This window comes from Ursus arctos, unplaced genomic scaffold (genome assembly GCF_023065955.2).
Source record: "Ursus arctos isolate Adak ecotype North America unplaced genomic scaffold, UrsArc2.0 scaffold_16, whole genome shotgun sequence".
Classification (NCBI taxonomy): domain Eukaryota; kingdom Metazoa; phylum Chordata; class Mammalia; order Carnivora; family Ursidae; genus Ursus; species Ursus arctos.
Window position 1 is genome coordinate 1,580,782 of NW_026622830.1, and position 14,160 is coordinate 1,594,941.

Sequence of the window (14,160 nt, forward strand, 5' to 3'; positions counted from 1 at the left end):
GCACAGGCACCTGGGAGGCACAAGGGCGAGCTCCCAGCTGGCCCGCTACACCGCAGGCACTCAGTACGAGTCTTTTGCAGCCCATCTTCCCGGCATCCTCAGGGTTCTGAGCATCCTCCTTTTGCCATAGGGGCCCCGCAGTGGGCACCTGTGTCCCTTGCCTCTTGATCCATGTCCCTATTTTAGAATATTTAAAGGCCAAATCTGGTACAGGTGGGAGCTAGCAGGGTTGAATTTGACCTGGCTGCCCCAGGGATGCATGGGGTCCCCAGTCGGGGTCTTTCTATCCCTCTGTAGTTTGGACTCCCTCTAGGGCCCCCACCTATGGCCACTCATGGCTGGCAAGGACGCTCCTTCTCCACCTGCGGAAAGAGGCAGATATGAGGGGGCAGCATAAGGGGAGAAAACCCAAACACCCAAAGAGAGGAGTGAAGCTGCACGGGGTCTGCGGAGGCCACCCCTTCGAGTCCCGGGGAACCAAGTGTCCAGGCTCCATTGGGGCAGCCGTTCTGGACACGGCCCCTTCTGGGGTGGTGGGTGGGAACCGGCTGGGCCGTTGGTGAGGCAGCCGGTCAGCCTGGCCGCGCTGGGCAAGCATGCCTGACTTTTCGCCGCAGCGCCTGTCCCCGGGCCGCCGGGGGCGCTCGGCCGCCAAGAGGTGCCCAAAGTTAGGGAAACAAAGAGCGGAGCCTCCAGGCTGGGAAGAGCGGCCCCGGCGCACCGAACCGGTGGCGCCGCTGGGGACCGGGAGCCACGCCCTGGGGGTAGCGGTCCGGCCGCGTTCCCACGGCCTGGCCCGGGGCCAGCAGGTGCCCCTTCCGGGAGACCGGCCCGGCCGGGGTCCGAAGGGTTAAGGCCACCGGCCGCCCCTCCCCCGCCCCCGCCCCCGCCCCCTCCCCGGGGCGCGGGGCTCGGGCGCCCGGGCGGGCCGGGGCGGGGCCTGACGTCCGCAGGCGGGGCGAGCCGGCCGGCCGCGGTCGCACTCCCGCCGGGCTCCCGCGGCGCCGTGGTCCCCGGAGCTGGAAGATGGCGAAGCTGGGCGTGCGGCTCCGCGCGGGGAGCGCACGGCGCGCGGCGGGGCTCCGGGGCCCCGGGCCGCTGCTCCTGGTCGGCCTGGCGCTGCTGGGCGCAGCGCGGGCGCTGGAGTCGGCGGACGGCGGCTTCAGCCTGCACCCGCCCTACTTTAACCTGGCCGAGGGCGCCCGCATCGCCGCCTCGGCCACCTGCGGCGAGGAGGCCCCGGCGCGCGGCGCCCCGCGCCCCACCGAGGACCTCTACTGCAAGCTGGTGGGCGGCCCCGTGGCGGGCGGGGACCCCAACCAGACCATCCAGGTGAGCGCGGGCCGGGGCTGGGTCGCCGCCGGGCGGGCGGGGTGGCGAGGACGCCGTCGGGGGACGCGGGCGCCGGAACGGACTTGGCGAGGAGCGCTAAGGTACGGACCGAAGCCCGCGCGTGCCGTCCCGACGCCCAGGTTCCGCATTTCGGGAAACGGAAGGGACCCCAGCTCGGCCTTTCAGGCTCGGCCAGAGAAGTGCGCGTCCCCGGGCGGCGGTGGCAGGGCGGGAAGGGGGCTGGTGCCCAGTCCCTGGCGGCCCCGAGTCTTGGGATCCCGGCGAGGGCGGGACTTGGCCTCCACCGCGACTGCCCGTGGAGAGGGGGCAGACCCGCTCTACCTTCCCCTGGGACAGGCTGGAACCTGCCAGTGCGGATGGGACTGGGATGCCCGTGGGAGGGTCGGGGTTCCTAGAGTTTGGGGCCAGACACTGGAGGCTCTCACTGCCCACAGTAGGGGGTTGAAGTCTTTCCCTCTGGGGATCTAGGGACATGGTGAGACCCTCAAGGTGTGTGTGTGGGGGGGGGCAAACAATGGTATTTTTAACTGGGGTTGGGAACACAGGTGCAAACCCCAGGCGGAATCTCTGCCTCACAGGTGGTGGGTATGTCGGCTTCAGTCTCCTTGAGGAGATGGGGTTTCAACCCCCGGAAGCCCTCCGGGAGGCATGCCCACCCAAGCCATGAGTCTAGGCGGGGACCGGGGTAGGTGGCACCAGCTGGCACGGACCCTGACCAAGAAGTCAGGGCTGTGAAGATTCTCCGGACTTAGGTTGAGGGTGGGATCCTGTGAGGCCCCTTGGCCACCCTTGGAGGGGGTAGGGTCTGCTGCAGGGACTCCTTACACCCCATACTAGGCCTGGCTTCCCACCCCTGCTGAACCTGAGGGAGAGTGGGGGCCCCAAGGCGGCTGTAACCTGAGTCACCACAGTCCTGGTAGAAGAGGCAGGGGGAGGGGAGGAGGGCAGTTAGGGGTGGATTAGCTAGGGTGGGTGATGAATGGAGGAGCCTCAGCTGGGCCCCTGCCTGCCTGCTCACTGCCCTAGGCCCTCCCCTGGAGGGAGGAGCTGAGAGGGGGCGCAGGCGCGCGGAACCACCCCGCCACAGAAGCGCGCCTCCCTAGGGCTCCTGGGCTCACCTGTGTGCTCTCACCTGTGCCCAGCAGAGCTGACATAAGGGGTGTCAAGTCCACCCCAGTTTAAGATTGGTAAACTGAGGCCCAGAGAGCAGTACTGTGGACACCTGCTGAAAGCCCCGCAGCCAGGCCAGCACCTGGTGCGGGTGAGTGGTGAGAACATGTCCTTGCCGCAGGCCCTTGGCACATCTGGTTGCTATCTGAGGGGCTGGGTGGCAGGAAGGAGCTTGTGTGGGGGTCTCCAGAGCTGCCCCAAGGGGACCGGCTGAGCCCTCGATGACCCTGTTTCTGGCTCATCCGGGCCCCCTCAGAGATCCTCACCCCCACAGAGCCGAAGCTGCATGGATCCCTGGCCTTTCTTGCTCCCTTGCTGTGCTTAAAGGAGCAGCCCAGGGGCCCCGGTCAAAGCCCCCTTCCTCTGCTTCTTCTTAGCTGTGCGCTTTCTGTCCCTGGGCCTCAGGCTCCTCATCTGTAAAATGGGTATGAGAGCCTGCCTCGCCCGAGGTCGTGAGCTTGGGCTGAGGAGCCTGGGAAGCCATGGGTTACAGAGGGACCTTAGCGACCACGGACACACATGGTGTCACGTGCGAGGGAGCAGACCCCGAATGAGCCCTGGCAGCCCTGTCCCCACAGCTCGTGGTCTGGAAAGAGATTGGTGGAAGCTTCCCTTTGAGCGTCCGGAGCACAGGTTAGCACCTCTGGTCTGAGGCTGCCAGGTGTGCTAGGAAGATCTGTTGGCCCGAGGGATACAAGCTGCACAGCCGTATGGCCTTGGCAGAATCCCTGGCCCGGCCGGTGCCTCTGCCCTCTCTTCTAGCTGCATGGGCCTGCTCGCTGCCCCGGCGTTCGAATGGGCTGGTGGGAGGGCCTTGCCTACAGGCCCGGTCTGGAGCCCAGCGGCTGGGGGCCGGAGGTGCCGGGGAGGTGACACCCATCTTCTCTCGATCCCATGTGAGTCTTGTGCTCACATGGGCATTGGGCCACAGGATGTGGGGCCCGAGCATGGGGGCTGGCAGCTCCCAGGGCCCCTGGAGGAGATGGGACAGAAGCTAGTGGGCCTGGGGTGAGGCCCGCTGGCGTTTGGGCAAGGTGGCCCTGTGGGCAGCTGGAGCAGGCAGAGAGTGACTGGGACACTCCAGCCCTGTGGCCTCAGGTGGGCATTGCAGGAATTCCGGGTTGGCCCTGGGCCCCACAGGGGAAGTCGGGGGCTCAGCTGCCGGCATGGTGACTCACGGGGAGGGGACGTCCTTATCGTGGCTCGCTGTTTCCTCACTCTGTTCCTGGCAGGACCCTCTGCAGCAAAGGGTGGAGGGAGCCTGGTTTCCCCAGCACTGTCCACTGTGAGCCAATGTTAGGCAGACAGGCCGGCCGGGAGGCCCGTGTCACTGAGAGGCTCCCACTATAGCCTTCGGGGACTAGAGTCACTTCTGTTTGACTTTCTAGGTGGGCCTGAACAGAAACTTTCCTGGGCGCCCTTGACCCAGCTTCCTCCTGGGCTTGGTTGGGGGGGGGGGGTCTGACCACAGGCAGCCTTTTCTGGAAGGCTCACCAACCCAGCCAGGTGGCCCTGCCCACCTCCTCTAAGAAGGCCCCTACCACCCTCAGCCCCACCAGGCCCCTGATGCCTTACGCCTATGTTTGTGGTGCTTTCAGTGATCCCTTGGGTCCCCTCCTCTGTTTACCCACTGGGAGCTCCCACCGGCCCTGGGAGCCAGAGCCCTGGCTTCTAGTTTGGGGGGGTCCCCATTTGGGCTGGGCAGTAGAACTTTTCTGAGTGTCCCCTATTGCTCTGGTCCCTAGGTATGGCAGCCCTGGGGGTGGGCTCCGAGGCACAGTAAAGAATGAAGCAGTGGTCCCCCCACCCACTGAGCTCTGGGACCCCTGGGGGGGCAGTAAACAGAGAATCACTAGTAGCCAGAGAATTTCAGGTATCTGTGATAGGGTAAAGAAAGCAGGGCAATGCATGGGGGTCAGCAGGTTAGCTGCTTGGGGGGTCTGGAGCTCTGGGCCCCTGTGGAGGAGGGGACATGAGAGCTGAGAGGGGACAAGAGATCAGAGCCCAGGGCCCGCTGGCTGGAGCAAGGGCTGAGACAGGGCGGCCCGGAGCACCTAGCACAAGGGGTGCGGGGAGCCTGCTGGGTGGGAGGTAGGGTGCCCAGGTCCGGTGCATTTGGTCTCACCGGCCCAAGCCCACAGCGGAAGCGTGGGGGCAGACCCGCGTTTGTGAGGCTTGGGGGCTCTCCGAGGCTGCCAGGCCTGGGAGTGGGGGAGCAAGGGATCTCCCACGCTCCCACCTCCAGCTCCTAGGACAAGGTCTGGCCCCCTGGGAGGTTGGGAGGGGTAGGGCAGCCACATTTCCCAGACGCAGCCTCTGGGGCCTCAGTCAATGCCAAGTCCCAGAGGGCTGCCTTTGTGTGCCGAGGGATGGCAGGTCTGCTTTCCTCCGGGGTGGGGGTTGGGCCTCTCCTCGGCCGGCGGCCAGGGCCCAGCTCTGCCCCCCGCCCTCCACGCCCCAGGCTCCCAGCACCTGCTGCTCCCTGACAGGGACGCCTCTGTCCCCACCGAGGACGGGCCCCCAGCAGGTGGCTGGGCTGTGACAGAAGCAGCCGCCAGGCCCCATGTGGGATCTGTCCATCTTGCCGTGGCCAAGGCAGGTGCCAGCGTTACCCCACTCTTCGGATGGGGACACTGAGGCTCATGGTGCCGTGACTTGGCCTGGTCCCAGGGCTCGGAAGTGGCAGAGCTAGGAGGTCCAGGCCTCGCCTGGCGGTGCCCACATGCCTCCACTCTGGGGCCTCTCCCTGCATGCTGCCGGAATGACTTAATTCCGTCTCTCTGGAGACCCTAATCCAGGCTCTGGGTGAGAGCCTGATGGGAGGGTTGGGGGAGGGGCCCAAGGAGCTAGGGAGGCGGTTCAGCTCCCCGGTGTCCTAGCCACCTGGACCCCTCCCTGCCCTGATGCTCCTGGGCCTTCAGTCTGGGGTCTGTGACTTCCCCTAGACCAGCTCTCTTTCCCCCGTCGGCTCCAGTTCCATTGGCCTTTGTGGCCCCTGCTCCCTGCTTCCTCCCGGCCCCAGGCCCCGCATGGGTAACCCCTCCATCTGGAGCACACCCTGCGCTTGCAGTGTAGGCCTCAGACGCCACTTCCTCAGAGAGGCCCACAGGGATTCTTCCACCCTGAAGGAGCATACTCTTCTCTTTCCCCAATCTTCTGTTTCTTCCGTGAGGGTGTGACTATCTCTCCCAGGAGCTGTACCCCCAAATCCAGAACACAGTAGGCATGAATATGTGCTTGCTGAGCAAACGGGAACGGAGGGCGGGGGTCAACGGAGGGCGGGGGTCGGCAAGTCCGGGATGTGCTGGGTGGGAGGGTGACCGGAAGGGCGGGGTGCCAGCCCCTCTCGGCCATCTGACCGCGCCCTCCCCCACAGGGCCAGTACTGTGACATCTGCACGGCCGCCAACAGCAACAGGGCGCACCCCGTGAGCAACGCCATCGACGGCACAGAGCGCTGGTGGCAGAGCCCACCGCTGTCCCGGGGACTAGAGTACAACGAGGTCAACGTCACCCTGGACCTGGGCCAGGTAGGGTCCCCCGCCTCTGCAGCGGTGGCCATGGGCCCGTGTGGCAGGCCCAGCGTGGACAGATGTGTGGCCGTCAGCACCCCTGCTGCACCCAGCAGGAGAGGAGGGCGGGAGGGGGCTTCCCAGAGGTCACAGTTAGGGTCAGGGGACAGCTTGGAGGCTGGCCCAGATGCTGGGAGGCCCTGGTGTTTACTTGGAGGAATTCCTTTGCCTGGAGCCTGGCGCTGCCTGGCGGCTGTGGGAGGGGCCCCAGGAGCGCGGAGGCGGTGCTGGAAGTGGACATTCCTGGCATACCTGCGCCTTGGCAGCCACCTTGGGGTCAGATGCTCCTGCTCGGGTCACAGCTCTGTGCTCTCTTTGGCCTTTGGAGCCCTGGCGCAGGGGGAAGTCATTTCTCAGTGACCCAGGAGCCCCGACTGTGGGGTCTGGGTGGGGTCGGGCTCCCACAGGCTCTGTCCTGCTCCGTGGGGGACTTTGCCAGTGACTGGCCTCGGTGACCTGCCTGTGAGATGGGCCACTGGAGCTGTGGTGGGGGCGGGTAGACGAGCCCGAGCCTGGAAGCGAACAACACTGGGCCTGCCTGGGGTCCTAGCTACAAGGTCGGTCCTGCCGGAACCAACACTGGGCCTGCCTGGGGTCCTAGCTACAAGGTCGGTCCTGCCGGAACCAACACTGGGCCTGCCTGGGGTCCTGGCTACAATGTTGGTCCTGCCAGAACCAACACTGGGCCTGCCTGGGGTCCTGGCTACAAGGTCGGTCCTGCCAGAACCAACACTGGGCCTGCCTGGGGTCCTGGCTACAAGGTCGGTCCTGCCAGAACCCTACCTGTTCACAGCGGTTGGCTTTGCCACCATCCTGGGCTGTGACCTGGTGGGTGTCTGCTCCTTGCTGAACCCCGGTCCTGCTGTCTTCCTGATGGTGTTAGGAAAGGTGGGGAAGTGGTCGAAGGGCAGGCCCCGGGGGCAGAGTTGGGGTACTCTGTTGGGGTTCCTCCTGCCTCCAGCCTGGAGGCCTGCAGGCCTGGCCGAGGGGAAGGTGGGCAGTGAGGGGAGCGGGTTCAGGTCCCAACAAGCAGCCTAGAATTCCCAGTAGCTGAGGATTAGCTGTTATGCCCCAGGGAGAAGCAGCCAACGTGCAGGGAGAAGGAGCGGTGCTGGGGTGGGGTGGACTGGGGAGGGGGCTCCCCTGAATGGGCTCACTGCCTGTGGTGGTGTTAGCCGGTCCACTTCCCTTCAGCTCACTGGGTTCTGGTCACATCTGTGCTCTCCTGTGCCCTGGAGGGAGTCTGGGAGGGGCGTCAGGAGCCCTGTAGGGCCCTGGGGTCCTCCTCTCTCTGGCACTGCTGTGGGGGGCCCGTGGGAGGGAACTTGTGCTGAGCTGGTGGGTTCTTCCTGCCTCCCCTCCTCCTCTGTGGGGCAGACCTGGTGGGGGGAGAGCAGGCCCCTTAGCTGGGTGAACGGCGGCACAGTCTCCATGGCAACGCCAGGGTGGCCGCAGAGCAGGGGCCCGAGGCCCACCTGAGTGGGGCGGAGGACGGGCTCAGACGGTGCTCTGCCCCACACCCCGCGGCTCTGCCCCCTTTGGGCTCTGTGGCCCCTGGGCCTCCGCATCTGTGAAATGGGCCAGAGCTGACGAGGCTGGTGGTGCACTGGCTTTGTGCACTGGTTCTAGGCCAGCGAGAGGGTGTCACCTTGTGTCCCGACTCTCCAGACCTCGGTTTGCCCGACTGTGGGGAACGAGTCCTTTCCAGCTGTGTTTGGAGGGAGAGTGACTTACCCATCCATAGAGCTCCACTCCTCTCTCTCTCTCCCCCACCCTTCCTTCCTTTTTTCCACCCACCCACTGACCCCCGATGTCTCTTTCCACCCTCCCTCCTTTCCCCGTTACCGCCTGCAGACGGATCCCCCTGAGCCCCAGTCTTGGTTTGGCTGAGGGGCCGCCAGCTTGGATCGGGGTGGGGGGAGGACATGTACTGCCCGCTAGTGTGCTTTGGAGTTGGGCAGCACCAATGGACCCGAAACCGCTGGACCCGGTTTCTAGCTTTATGGGTGAGAGAAATCTCTTTCCTGGGCATGTTTCCCCTCCGAGATGGGATCCCAGAAGAGATTCCCGCGCTCACCACCACTCTTGGAACGGAAGCTCGTTGTCTCTTTCTCCCTAAGCCACCGAGTGGTGACTGAGTCCCTTTGGGTGCCGCTGCTGGCTGGGGCCCTGGCACCGGTGCCCCCTCAGGCGGCAGGGGAGCCCCACATAGGGTAGAAGGAGTACCAGTGACGGCTCTGGAGGGTAGAGGCTGCAGGGGCTGGAGCACCAGGGGACAAGTTTGGGAGCCTAGAATGTGGTCCTCGCAGTGACCTGGGGTCTGAGCTCTCAAGGCTCCCTTGTCTGGTGAGGTCCTGAGGATGTCCCCAGGGCAAGACCCTCGGAGCCCACTCCCTGGCACAGGTGGCATGTCAGGCTGAGCCAGAGCGTCCTGGCCAAGCTCTCACAGACCAAGGGCTGTGTACCGGGTTTTCCCACTTTGGGACTAGGCAGTCCTTGGAGGCATGGGTCCTGGGGTGGGGCTGGGCTTCCATGAGGAAGCCAGGCCGAGCAGGCAGTGGGTCTGGGCACACCCCCTGTGGCGGGCTGCCAGCAGCCTTTGTTCTGGGATCTGGAGCGGATACCCTGGGAAGGGGGAGGAGGCAGCTGGCACTGGGCATCAGGAGGCCTTCCTGCCCCCAGGAGAGCTGAGAAAGGGGGCAGGCGGGCTGCATGACAGCTCCCGGCTCATGCCTGCAGGGCGGGCATGGAGTTGGTGGGGCGTGGTCCTGCAGTGTCCGTCTGTCTGGGGGCATGGGAGCCCCATGGGGCCTCCGTGAGCCTGCCCCCTGTTGCCCTGTCACCTCTCATCCCCTTGTGGTCGTTCCCATCTTACAGCAGGCGGGGGACAGTGGGACCTTCTTCCTTCCCATTTGGTGGATGGAGAAACTGAGGCTCCATGAGTAAAGTCCTGGCTGGGAAGGGCATGGGGAGGCCCAGGCCTTGGCTCCCTGCCCTGCTTGCCTTGTGGACCTTGGCTGGGAACCCTCAGACTTGAGAGGACCAAGCTGTTGGTCTGATGTGGCTGGGCGCCGGGCTCAGAAGTGGGCCTCCTCCGGAGGGGTGCAGGAGGCCTCCACCGCTGGAGACCTGCCTGGGGGTCCTCCCAGCCTTCTTCCAGCCCGAGGCTACCCCTTCCCTGTACCCAGGGCACGGTGGGAGTTGTTTCTGACAGCCGGGCCCAGGCCACACCACAGGGTAGGTCTTGGCTCAGGTGCCTTGCCCTCACTGGGGGTCCTGCCAAGGAGCTGGGCAGAGATAGCTGGGTCTTGCTGTGGGGGGAGACCCCCTCCATTTCCAGACATCCCTCTGGGGCCTGGTGCTCCCCCTTGTCCCCTGGTGCTCCAGCCCCTGCAGCCTCTACCCTCCAGAGCCGTCACTGCCAACTCTCCCCAGCAATCCCCTCCCTTCCCTGTGGGCTGTAGCCACACTGCCCGGATCCGGCTTCAGGTGGGGAATGCAGGTCCCTCCCAGCCGTGTTCTTACCTGTGATGGGGCAGGTCAGCCCTGTGTCTCAGCCCCAAGAGGCCAGGAGGAAGGGTGTGGTGGGGTAACGGTGCAGAGGGGGACCCGGGTCCCGCGTCAGGGTGTAGGCTGGGGTCGTTAGGTGTGGGGCCAAAAGTGGTGAGGGCTAGAAATGCCAGGGTCGGGAGTCTGTGCCCTCCCTGGGAGACAGTGGGGAGACAGGGAGGACACCTGCTGCCACCACCCACCAGATGGGGGTACTGAGGAGCAAAGCTTTACTGCAGCTGCTGACCATTGGCAGGTGAGCCCTCCCTGGGAACTTGGGGAAACTGAGCCAGTGTGGAGTGACCGAACCCTGGTGCTGGTCTCCGGAGGAGACATTGGGCTTGGTCAGAGCCCGGCCATGTGGGCTGCGCCTCGTGGGCTGTTTCCTCTGTGAAGGTGGGGATGACAACATCTGCGTTAGGACCCCAGAACACACTGGCTGCTCCGGCTGTTAGAATCCCGGGCAGCTCTGCCCTGCCTGCCCCAGGTCTGGGCAGCATGCCCTCCGAGGCCGGCCGGATCGGGGCTCCCTGGTCCCAGTGTGCCCGCTGGGCTGCCAGCTCGTGAGGCTGCGGCCTCTGGCCCGGCTCTCTGGCCCGGCTGGGCACTCAGCCACGTGGGACTGTCAGCGGGGTTGTTCAAGGGAAGTGGCAGGAAGTATGGCCGAGGCTGGCCAGGCTCTGGTTACGGAGCCCTGCAGCCGGGACAGGTGCGGGGCTGGACCGGACGTGGGCCCTTGAGCCGGGCTCCCTGGGGGAGGACACTGGGGGGTCCTGGTGGCGTCCCTGGGGTAGACACCCCCTTCTCCAGTACAGGCCCCACATCTCCTCATGACGATGAGCGGGACCCTTTGCTCAGAGGACGTGGGGCCGGAGAGGCCGTCCACACCCAGACCTGGGGGCCCTTTGTCGCCAGCCCTGCGCATCTATCTCATCGCTAACACACTTGCCCGCGGCCGTCCCGGCACACTCATCTCTGTGCACGCGGCACATACGCACCTCCCCGCCACCTCCTGTGCCCCCCTCAGACCCTGGCAGCCCCCAAAGCCTCCTGTTCTCTGTGTTTAAACAAACCCCTCGCGTTGGTCTCCAGCCGTACCACTCACTGAGACTAAACTGTTTAGGTTTGGGGGCTCCCTGGGATAAACTCTACTTCCTGTGGCCCACGACTGACCATCTGGCCTGACCAGGGCCAGGCTACAGGGAGGAGGGGACGCGGCAAGGAGCTCTGGGCCAGGGACCTGAGACAGCCCGTGGTGGTGGGGGTCTTGGAATAGCCCCAGGCCCAGCTCTGGGAAGTGCCAGACATGCGAGACATTCGCCTTGGCGGGCTCCTTCTCACCTGTCCGAGGCCCTCCCGCCCCGCAGTCCCCGAAGGTCTCCCCTGCTGTTCCACACGCCCGCGCACGGGGGCCCGATCGGCAGGGCGAGGCCCTGCAGCCGCCGTGCAGCCTCTGCTTTTCCGTGTTCCGTTCCCCTGCAGGCGCTAGCTTTCTACCCCCTGCCCCTCCTGGAACTGTTTTCAGGCCCCCGGTCCTGCTGTGTGCACGGCCATGCTCATTTACCCAGCTGGGGGCTCCAGGAGACACGCCGGCCCTGGCCCGGCTGGCCCCACTCTGCCATTTATCTTCACTGTTCTGTTTCCACATGGGCTCTCTGCTGGGACCGCGGGCAGACCTGGGGGTGCGGTGCCCTGAAGGTGGGCCCCGCAGTCTGGGATGGGGGGGATCCAGGAGGTCTGGGTGCCCCAATGCTCACTCCAAGGGGAAGCCCGGACGCCTGGTCTAGGAGGGGCTTCCTGCCTCCGCCCGGCCACAGCCTGGGTCCCTGGCCCGTCCCGGGAATCGGCCTGGGGCCCCGCTTCCTGTGGGGCCAGGGCTGAGTCACAGACTGCCCGGTGATTCACGCCACCCAACCCAGCAGACCGTGCGGCGGGGAACACAAGGGCCGGCCTGGGTCTTCCTGGCCCCAAGATCGGCCAGGGCAGGGGTGGGTGTGCCAGCCCGTCCCTGCCCTTGGTGATGAGGGTGCCTCAGCCTGAGAGGTCGCTGACCAGCTGTCCCCCTCTGTCCCCCTTCCCATCCCTGGGGGTGCCAGAGATCCCCACATGGGGTCTGTGGCAGCTGTGTTCTTTAGCTCTCCCTGTCCCTGTGTTGTCCAGACCCTGGCCCTGCACACCAGCCCCCCCCCCCCCCCGCCCACCCCTGCAACATCCCCGCTGGGGGGCTGCTCACTCCTGCTTGCCCACTTCCAGGGACAGGTGGTGTCTGCTCCAGGCTCTTGAGAGGCGCGGTGTCCTGACCCACACCTCTGCTGTGATTGTCTTCCTACTGCCCTGTGTCCCAGGAGGGGAAGTGACGGCCAGGGCCACACAGCCATGGAAGCCCGGAACCCAGCCCGGGCCTCCTGCCCTGGCCCCAGCCCCAGCCCCCCTCAGGCGGTGGTCACCGGGGCACACAGCCTCCTGGGGAGCCCTGACCCTTCGTGCTCAGGCTGGGCGTGGGGGCCGGGGGTGCGGTGGCCGAGAGGCAGGTCCGGCTGCTGTGCTGGAGACGTGCCTGCCCCCAAAATAGCCAGATTTTTAAAAATAACTCGGGAGGCTTTTGTTTGGCTTTTGCTTTAAAAGACATTTTTTTCCTTCTGCATAGAACTTTGTAGCAGCAGGAAAGGTCAGCCCCAGTTGGCAGCGGAGCTGGGCAGGCAGGCCAGTGGGGGAGGGCTGAGTCCGGGGAGGCCAGGGGTCTGCTCGTGCTCCTAGGTCCTGTCTAGGGCAGCTCTGGGGTCCTGGCAGCCAGAGCCAGTCGGGGACAGATGGGGAACGCTGGGTGCATGGCTGCCTCCCCTCCAGCCCAGGGCCTTGGGGACAGCTGTCAGGGGCTCCTGTGTGACAGACGAGGTGGCAGACGGACGGAGGGAGGGGTCTTTAAGCGTGTCCGAGGGTGCCGTGCATGGGGGCGGACGCTTGCACGCTGCCCTGGTCCTGCCTGATCAGTGCGTTCGAATCAGTATTTGTGCAAGTGCTCTCAGCTGGGAAAAATGCGACCAGCCGCTGACCTGGGGGAGGGACAGAGCTGGCCAGCGGAGGGTGCAGCCTGGTGGCCTCGCTCAGGGAAAGGCGGGGGTGGGTCCCAGGGGGGCTTGGCGGGAACCTTCCATTTCCTCGGGCCTTTGGTGGGGGCCAAGCTGCTGGCCACCCCCCAAGAGCAGCCTGTGGCCATCTTACACACACCCAGCCCCCCCACCCTTTTTGCCATGCCCCCCTTCCTCACAGGGACCTGGCCTAGGGACCATTTGAGGCCCCCTCCAGGGCTCCCCGGAGCGCCTGAGGGTCAGCCAAGGTGTCAGGTTGGGTGTAGGGTCTGTATCCCCAGAGCCTGAAGCCCCTCCCCCCGATGGGCAGGGCTGAGTGGATGATGACGTCAGAGCCTGGCTGTGGGTCAATAAGCCCGTGCCCCCCCCCCACCACCCCAGGGAAAGGCGGCTCTTGGCTTGCATTGAGCCTGTCTCTGCAAACTCCAGGCCTTCTGGGAAGGGCAGGACTGAGAACGGGCGTGTCTCAGGGGCCGGGACCCCCCCCCCCCCATTCTAAGCAGCCTGCGCCCACCTTCCCTCATGGGGTCAGCACAGTTGGCTCAGGTTGATGGGGTGGGGGGTTGACTGGGGGCCTCAGGCAGCCCTGGAGGGGCCCCTTCCCCGTCCTGTGCGGCCCCTGTGCTCTGGGCCCAGCCCAGCGGGTCTGTGGCAGCAGGTGCTGGAGAGGACCGGCTCCTGGGGCTGGGGGGCCCAGGTGAGGGTGCGGGGGGTGGCCTGGAGTGTGACGTCACCCATAAACTGGTGCACAGTTCTGTGCCTACCTGGGGTGCCCTTGGGAGGGGGCCTGGGCTGGGGTGTGGACTCCTATCCCAGGCCCCCAAGGGGATGTCTGCCAGCTGTGTCTGCCCTTGTCTGGGACCTCCCACTCTTCTTGAGCGCCTGGCCCTCCCAGTGCAGACTGGGGGTGTGCCGGGTCCCACTGCCTTCCCTGCCCGGGTCTCCTTGGAGCCCAGACTTACCCTGGATAACGGCCCCGCCTGCTTAGTTGTCCCTCTGGCTTCGGGGCAGAGGGCTGGGGGAGCGCCGCAGGGCCCGGAAGCCTCTGTGTCCCCCCCCCCCCCCCCCGCCGTGCCCATCACTAAGGAGGCTGAGGCGGGGGTGGTGCTCGTATGATGCCCCCAGAAGTGTGTGTGCAGGGGTGCAGCAGACATGCACGGCTGGCCATGTGAGGGTGGGTCTCTCCACCGGCCGCCCTCTGAGGGGTCCTGGTGGCCCAGCCTCATCCTCGAGGCCCTGGGCTGGGCAGGTGCTTCTGCCTGAGCTCACGGGCTGTTCTCAGTGCCCTGGAGCCCTTTCCTGGGAACTGTGGCCCAGGGCTGGGGGCTCTGGGTGCTGGTGTGGGGACCCCTTGCCACGTGCTATGTCCCCGGGGAGCTGGATGAGGGGTACCTTTGGCAGCGAGAGCCCAGCTCTACAACCTGGAAG

General features: G+C 65.8%; 1 protein-coding gene across 1 annotated transcript in view; it reads left to right on the forward strand.

Moving 5' to 3' along the window:
- The first annotated feature begins 972 nt into the window (after nt 1–972).
- Nucleotides 973–14,160, forward strand: part of LAMA5 (laminin subunit alpha 5) — a 50,090-nt gene continuing 36,902 nt past the window's right edge. The window contains exons 1-2 of the mRNA XM_026503859.4: nt 973–1,332; nt 5,900–6,052. Of these exons, the coding sequence (XP_026359644.3) occupies nt 1,027–1,332; nt 5,900–6,052 (459 nt within the window). The 5' untranslated portion in view covers nt 973–1,026. The remainder of the gene's footprint in view (nt 1,333–5,899; nt 6,053–14,160) is intronic.